At 43.4% G+C, this 8,165-nt stretch overlaps 1 protein-coding gene across 1 annotated transcript in view; it reads right to left on the reverse strand.

The window, feature by feature from the left end:
* Positions 1-419: 419 nt before the first annotated feature.
* RFNG (RFNG O-fucosylpeptide 3-beta-N-acetylglucosaminyltransferase) overlaps positions 420-8,165 on the reverse strand; it is an 8,056-nt gene continuing 310 nt past the window's right edge. The window contains 8 exon segments of the mRNA XM_041466007.1: positions 420-2,897; positions 3,130-3,215; positions 4,527-4,692; positions 4,783-4,871; positions 6,004-6,157; positions 6,537-6,639; positions 7,115-7,163; positions 7,964-8,165. The exon segment at positions 7,964-8,165 is cut by the window's right edge and continues 75 nt beyond it. Coding sequence (XP_041321941.1) covers positions 2,831-2,897; positions 3,130-3,215; positions 4,527-4,692; positions 4,783-4,871; positions 6,004-6,157; positions 6,537-6,639; positions 7,115-7,163; positions 7,964-8,165 — 916 coding nt within the window. The 3' untranslated portion in view covers positions 420-2,830.

Consider the following 8,165-nt stretch of genomic DNA (forward strand, 5'->3'; position numbering starts at 1 on the left):
CCCCGCTTCCGCCGAGGGAGCGCAAACCAAGCTGGCTCCAGGCTCATCCAGCAAGACAGACAGACGTGAAATTTCGTGGCTCTCACTCGTGATTGAAGTATCATTTCAGCGAGCACAGGAAAACAGGCTTTTTAGTGTCTGATGAAAAAGACCTGCCAGATCTGCCCCCTCGAAGTTGCTGCTGAAGATGACAATTAAAACCCTCATTATCTCAATTCTTTGATTGTACTCTGTTAAGAAGCAGCTGCAAGGATTCTTCTCATCCATCCCTGTTCTCCACATCCCAGTCATTGTGCTTACTTGCTTTTTGGCCCGTGGCATCACATGAGCCTGACAGGAGGACATAGTTTTCTAGATTAGCAGGTTTATGGTCCATTTTTGACACAGAGCACATGTTAAGAAATATGACAAACACAGCATTTGACATATTTAAATATTTATTTTATAGAATCACTTTATGTGTGAAAAAGTAGTTTGATAAAAAAGCTGCATCCTGATAGATCCACACAGCTTACTGTATTCTCGACACAAGAAACCTTGGAACAAGCCTGAACACACTGAACAGTTTCCTGTTGCCCTGCAGGAGAACATGGTCCTTTTTAAGTTCCATAAACACCCTCCCAGCTTCGAGGGCACTTGCCTCTTTGGCATACCTAGTGTGACCAGTGACCACAGTGTGAAACTTCTACCATTTACTTTTGCTGCCATTGCTATAAAGTGTTGTGGTTTTTTAAACTGCAGTTTGCGACAATTACTGCCCAGTCCTTGCTTGGTCTCTGTCATCTTACAAAAGGGTGCTTCCAGTGGAAGGGGAAGAAGATTTCCAACAGAAGAGTTCAGAAACAGTGTTTGAAGACAAAAATCACCTCAAGAGCTCATGAAGTTTCACAGTTTTTTGCTACAGGACTTTAAAACCAAGAACCTAACAAGCATTTTTAAAAAAATATATGCATACCAGGAATCTCCAGAACTATTAATGACAAATAATTAAACCACAGGATGCCTCAATTCTAGTTAGCAGAAGATCTAATAAGGAGGTAGAACCTACTATGCCACAAATCCTCCTCTGTTTTCTGTGACAGGCACACCTGTAACACTGACAGCCCATTGTGGAGCAGCCAGTGTGCTAGCTGGGCTTTGATCCAGCTTCCTGCAGCTTTCTTATTTCCATACCTCATGTGTACCTTAGTACACATGATAGAAAGGAAAAATACAAGAATGAGCTGCAGGAGTGTAGTAAGTAGCAGTCAGCTTGTTTGTTCCTCAGTAGAACTACCTAAAATCATGCAAAGAGGACAATGTACTGAGGTAAACACTGAAAGGTTGGTTAAAATGCAGGGAACACGGTATATTTGAGGAGGCTGACCCCTGTGCTAAGTGGCATACTTGAATACACTACAGGCTTTTGCCAGGAAGTTAAATAACTAGGTGAACCCCACAGTACAGCTGAGTGCAGCCATTTAGAAACCTGAAACGTCTGCTAGATCCACAACCAAGCCAATAATCACAGCTCCAGATCATACAATGGCATGCTATTATTCTTCCCTTAATTTGGCCTCAAACTCTAGCGCTAAACCAGCAAGTTTTTTTTTATAAGAGTAAACAGTGATTTTGCAAAGGCATATTTTTGGAGGTATTCTTCAGGCCAGGTAGGGTTTGGACATGGCCAAAGTCTGGGCTAACAAAAAAGTAAACATATGGAGCCCCATTCCTTCCACTCTAAAAACTAAGTTTACTTTCTTTAAAAAGCAGCAGCAGATGATACTGCTGGAGCACTGAACTTCTGCTTGTGAGTGTGCCATCTCCTTTTAGTGACTGCATGAACTACTTGTTGAAATATTGAGTAAAAACAAACACTGATCTCGACTTTATGGTAATCTAAAGATTATCTGAAGAAGCTGGAGTAACCATGGTCATACAATAAAAGGTCCTCAAATGATACTATCAAAACTCTCCTCGGTGCATTGCAGCTATCTAGCATTTCTCCCCTCTCACACTGCTTCAGAAACAGGGTGTGTTTTGCCAGGACAAGCTTCTCCAGCTCATGGGACCAACTACCAGCCAAGTGGGAGGAACAATTACCATCTTGTCAGGCAAATATTTTTTCAGTATCAAATATCAAGGGAATAGATCATAATCATCAACCATTGCAATTCAGTTGGCATGCGAGCCAGGTCTGACAATTACCTCCACAGGAGGTACACATGGATGACAGGGAAGAATGTACCTTGTAAGCAACTCATCTAGTCTTGAGTAAGCTTACCCTCACACAGGGTTTTCTCATGACAAAGGCTTTCAGCCTTGTTTACCCTAGTGATTCCAGGATTTCTGTATTCTAGCCAGCTGCAATTTTAATCTGTCAGGCCACAGAAGCTCTTAAATAATTCTGTTCCCAAGAAGGATGAGTGAAAACTTCCCCTCTCTTGTCACCATGGGGACTACAGTCTGCTCTAGCACTCCAGCTTCAATACAGTGGCTTCTAATAACCCCTAAGGGTAGTAAAAACACTCACTCTCAGTACTGCATTTGCCTCAATGGTGCCCAAGCACAGGTTCACATGACATCAGATGAAAGTATAAAGTGACTCATACACACAGGACTGTGGTCATCGTATGAAAGAGCCCCTAGACAAAAGAACAAAGATTCTTCTTGGAATGTCCCAGGCTGCAGCTGAACAAACCACACCTTATTGCTTTTCTAAACAGTCTGTCTACCTCCTTTGTAGATACCACTGGTTGTCTCCCAGAAGAAGAATAAAACCACCAAAAAACTCCCAACTCCTGCCTTACGCGAACTAGCTAAGACATGGGTGTCAGTGGCTGATCAAGAATTATGACATCTTCTTAGCAGGGCACCAAATAGTGTCAGGATAAAGCAGACAATGGACAGATTTAAATCTGTATTAAAAAAAAAAAAAAAAAAAAAGACAGCATTAGATTGGAATTCTCCATACATGGAACACACTAGCATTGAATGTGCAGCAGTCTGATGGAGCAGGGGTGGGTCTACCTGTTTTTGGCACAGTAATGAGCTGACATGAGAAAATAACCCCCTTAGTGGGTCTGATCATCTCACAGATGACAAACATGAACAAGGTAGGGAGATCTTGTTTGGGAAGTGGACACTAACCGGGTTGGATCTTGCTGAAGGCCAAACACTCCTCCCACACTCACGACATTGTGTTTGTTCTCAGGGTCACCGTAACTCAGGGTTACCTGTAAAAACAAGTCAATATTCAAAACTTGTAACACTAGTGCAGAAAACCAGAGTGGAGATAGCAGGCTTATTAATGAGGTACCAAGAGAGTCTCCAAAGATGCTGTCTAATCTGAACATGGATCACATTTGGAGGACAGCAATTAGTTCTGATATAAGGAATGCTGGCACTGAATGGCACCAAGGGCAACATGGGAGAATACACAAAAGGTCTGAAAATTGCACTGCCCTGAAGGACAAGATGAGCTTCAACTGTAAGCTTTGTAAGGATATTAATTCTGCTACTATTTGTACCTTCACTAAATAACATGTTCACCCTTACCAGACATTGCCTGAAGTCTGCAATAGCAATATTTTAGCACAGGGGAAAAAAAATATTTGCATATTAAGTATCATGGAAAGGAGTGTCATGTTTCAAATCTGAAACAAAATTTAGATCTTTGGAAACCCAGCTTCCTCCACACAAGCACTGCATTAAGAATTTTTCAGGTATCAGGTACCAGAAGACTTACATTTTCTTTATAATTGTACATTTCCTGGGTTTTGGGTTAGCTGTCTCATGGAACCAAAGATGACCAGTGAAACAATGGTCAGTTGTTGGACTGTTGTTACAGTCAAATTCACTAACATGAAGAGAGAAAACATCACGGTGGAATTTGGCCCCAAGCACACATTTCTGCTGCCTAATACAATTGCCAGAAAAACATAACCACCCAGCAGGCAGGGGCAAAACCACACTCCTGTTTACTTATGGTGCCAAGCAGTATGATGCAGGCAACACTGCTGGATGGCCTTGTGGCTCCATCTGCTGACAGGGAGGTAAAATGTTTCCCAGCAATTAAAAAGCAACTTGGCTTTTCAGAAGCAACTTTAAGTTTCTTGAGATTCATACAAATTGTTCTTTAAAATGCTCAAACATTTAATTATGTCAAGTACTTATATAGCTGCCTTTCTGAACAGCATGAATTAAGACTGAAACTTTGTTAGGCAAAACCAGGAACACTACTTAGTAAACTTCTACACTTTCTGCTGCTGCTACATGCAAAAAATCAGGGTTTAGGAGGAGATGGGGTACACCCTACCAAGGCTTCATGTAGCAGAATCTGTCCCCAAAGGAGGGGACAGCTCTATGACCTAGGTGCCTAGGGTGAAAGTGTGCTTTTCACCTAAATGAAGGAACTGAACAGGACCCAGCTCTGAGTGAGTCTGCAGATATCCTTCTTTGCTGAAGGGTGCTGAGTCTACACAGTGTATTCTTTCTGATCAGACTGAGGTGTAACTATAAGAACAGGCCATGAGGCATAGCCCTACCTGCTGCAGCACAGACTCGCCTTGCAGCCTCTGCAGGTTTTCCAGGTGGGAATGGAACAATGGGCTGTGCAGCAGCTTTACCTCCAGCAGCCCTTCGATGATGTAGCCAATCGTGCAGTCGTCAGGAAGTCGTACTCTTTCTGCAGTACTAATGAAATTGCCCAGGCTGTGGCAGAGAGCATAGGAGACAAGCCAAAATGTGTTTTAAAACCTGCCAAACATGTACTGATGGAGCTCAGCTAGGAACAATGCTTACCTGGCCCAGGGACTCATCTTCAGAGCAAGACCTCGGCTGATACAGAACCCAGCTCCACCTGTGGCAAACCAGAACTTCACGGTTGTCTTCTGAAGAGCAAAAAGAAAAAACACACAGCAGTTACTGATAATGAGCTTTTAGCATTTGGCTGGGCAGGGAACTCAAGGCTCTGTTTGATATCACATATTACATCTGGATCAGAACAAGGCTACAGATGAATCCCTATTTGTTTAGGCTGCTGAGAGCAGCTAGCTGTTCTCTTAAATGAAACTATCTTGAAACAGATAGCAGGTGAGCCATCAAATTAGCATAAAGGAGGTAGCACACATGAAATGGAAAATAAGTCCCACTTCCATCCAATTACATCTGTCCCCTATTCATTTTAACCAAGGGTCACAGCCAGCTCAGTGTTACTGAGGATGTCAAAGGTGGTCCATATATATATTGGCTCCATGACCAAGGAAAATATTTTGTTGGGCAGTCTTCCCTAACAAGCTGCTTTATAAATGACCTTCTGGCCAGTGGATTGATACATCTTTAAAGAGACCTGCCAGTGCCGGCGACCTGGTTAGGTTTTTTTCCTTAGCACATGTATCTTGTGATTGAGTTATGTTTGCTTCGGGTTCTTGGAAACCTAGTAACAACTTATATTGGGAATCTGGAAACCTAGTAACCACTTGTATTGGAAATCTGGAAACCTAGTAACCACTTATATTGGAAATCTGGAAACCTAGTAGCCACTTATATTGGAAATGCTTTATCTATCCAGCAAGCTTTAGTCACCCATAGGAAGTTGGTTCAAGATGATGACAATGTGTGTGACACTGCCCCCAAAACAAATGAAAAACCCCTTGAACTTCCACCCAAACTCCCAAGTCCTAAAATAAGGAACACTGCTGCCAAAGCCACTAAAGGAAAAGTAAGAGTCAAGGTGGGGAGGCCCTGCTAAGCTCAGTGTGAGGGAGATCACAGCCTATGTGAGTAAAGGAACAGAAACAAACAGCCATCCAGGAGACAACCTCCACTGTGCATCCATGTGCATACAACATCAGACTGAAGGTGCATTTAACCTAGCATCCCACCTCTGAAAATGACCATCACCAGGTTCATTTCTTGCAGATTAAATCACTTGGGTTTGTGGGGGAATCCTATGAATTGCCAAGGTTTTAGAGGCTTAGAAGACTGGGATGTCTCTCAGACAAACTGAAGAAGTTTGCTTACTGATCCATCACTTTGGACATGGTCAGCTGCTTCGATGGGATGGTCCAGACTCGGTCGCCCCACATACACATCCTGGCTGTGTGAGAAGGCAGACAGGAGATGTAGCAGAGTCCGAGGGTTCACGTAGTTGTCATCGTCCACATGGCAAAACCATCTTCAAACAAAATAAAGCAAGAAGTTATAGGGACAAAGAAATGAGTTATAGGTTTACAACTGAGTCATAGTCTTTCAGGTTTGGAGCAGAAAGCATTTCTTATTGTCCCAAATTACAGAATAGGAAAGATGAAAGCATCCACAGATGCTAAGTCTGCAAAGAGGCTGAAATAAATAACCTCCTTGGATTATAATCTTTTCCACCTTTCAGATGATGCTTTTTTATAAACACTGCTTCATGCTGTGTTCCCTTTCCTGCACTCATCCCTACATTTTAGCTAACACTACATTCCTTACTGGAACAGAGATGGTTACTCAAGTTTCCTGTAAGAACAGAACTGGAAGAAACAAAGTCAATCGGAACAATGTGTTTCACTTACTTTTGCCCAGATTCCAGGAATTTATCATATTCCACAGACATCTTGCAGCAGAGAGCTTGCCGGGTGTGGACAGCAGAACAGTTGGTGTTGATCATATGATCCCCTAGAAGAACAAAGATCAGTCCTTTCAGGTCTGAGGAGCACGTGTAGTCAAAAAAAGACTACAAAAGAAGTGCACATTTGGCACTAATATTGCACATTTGAGGTGCACATGCATGGAGAAGAAACTGCAGGACAGGCAGGGCTCACAGGTTACCCATCTGGCCTGTGAGCTGCAGAGGTCATAAAATCCTGACTGCACTAAAACAAGCGAGGTTTTGTGTCATAAGATGTGTGTGAAAGAAATACCTACTATGACTTTGGATCACAAAAGCTTACTAACAAGAAAAAAAGGGGTGCAAAAGCGAACCCAGTATTTTGGAAGTTCCAGGCATCTTGTCCAGGTGGCAAGTAGAGAAATTTTCTCTAATTTCTCCATCTTACCTTCCCTAATTTCTTGTACAGCACGAAATAAAGACTTCTATAGAGAGTATGAAAGAAACAAAACTCAGTTACAACTGAGTTGTAACACAGCTCACCCGCTTTCAGGCGCAGCTCCCGATCCTCCCAGTCCGTGAATATAAACGTCTGTGGGAGACAAAAGCAGTGCGTCCACATTTAACAACTTCAGATTCTAATTTTAAATGTGCTCAGTTTCAGTTAGAATTCAGAATGTTTCATCTCTCTTGATAGTTTGTTTCACAGTAGCCACTGGAATGGGGGAGGGAGTAGGGGCACAGAGACCTCCAGCAACTTCAACCCCTGCCTTATTTGTTACATGTTTTCATTACAAACTGTGATTTCAAGAAAGCAGGCTGTATTTTACCCTCCTTGTCTCACGGTACAGACAACTGATTTCCAGACAGAAAGGATTTTGGTCTTTTTTGGTACTACCTCCTCTCTCTGGCTAGGAATCATCCACAGCTGCCAAGCAGGTAAAGAAGAAAGAATGCAAGTCAGGGTGGGAAGTGACAGTCTTGTTCCAGCTGCTGGATAAAATCCCATTAATATACTTGAACCGACCGAAATTCTGAAACAAGGGAACAAATCTTATATTCTACAGAAAAACGTAAGTACTTAGTCCAAAATATCAGCTTAGATGCATCATCACCAGGAATCTTTCACTGTCATGAAAGCACTTTCTAAGACATACAAAAATCAGCAAACTGTGTCTGGTTGGACTACCGATGCCATACTGCAGGTAACTGGCCTAATCAGCAACGAGCTCTTTTGGAAGCGTGTTCACACCAACCGTTTATACAAAACGACTTTTCAAGCCTTACGAAGAAAGCCTCTTTTAACACAAGAAAGGAAAACTCCGTGAGAGTGCCGTAGCTGTCCTGGACAGCGCGGGGCCGAGGCTCGGGCTGCCCCCGGCAGTCTCTCACCTGTCCCCTCGCCTGGGAGATCCAGGTTTGGAGGAGCAAGTCCAGCCGGCTCTTGTGGTATTTCCTCGTGGTCTTCACGGCAATGAAGATGTCCTTCAGCTCCAGGCTCTCCCTGGCCGCGCTGCCGGCGCTGCCGAGGCGGCCCCTCCGCGCGAGCTGCGAGCCGCCCGCGAGGCCTCCGCCGCCCGGCGCTCGGGCCGAG

This window comes from Pyrgilauda ruficollis, unplaced genomic scaffold (assembly GCF_017590135.1).
Source record: "Pyrgilauda ruficollis isolate IOZ18807 unplaced genomic scaffold, ASM1759013v1 scaffold196, whole genome shotgun sequence".
Taxonomy (NCBI): domain Eukaryota; kingdom Metazoa; phylum Chordata; class Aves; order Passeriformes; family Passeridae; genus Pyrgilauda; species Pyrgilauda ruficollis.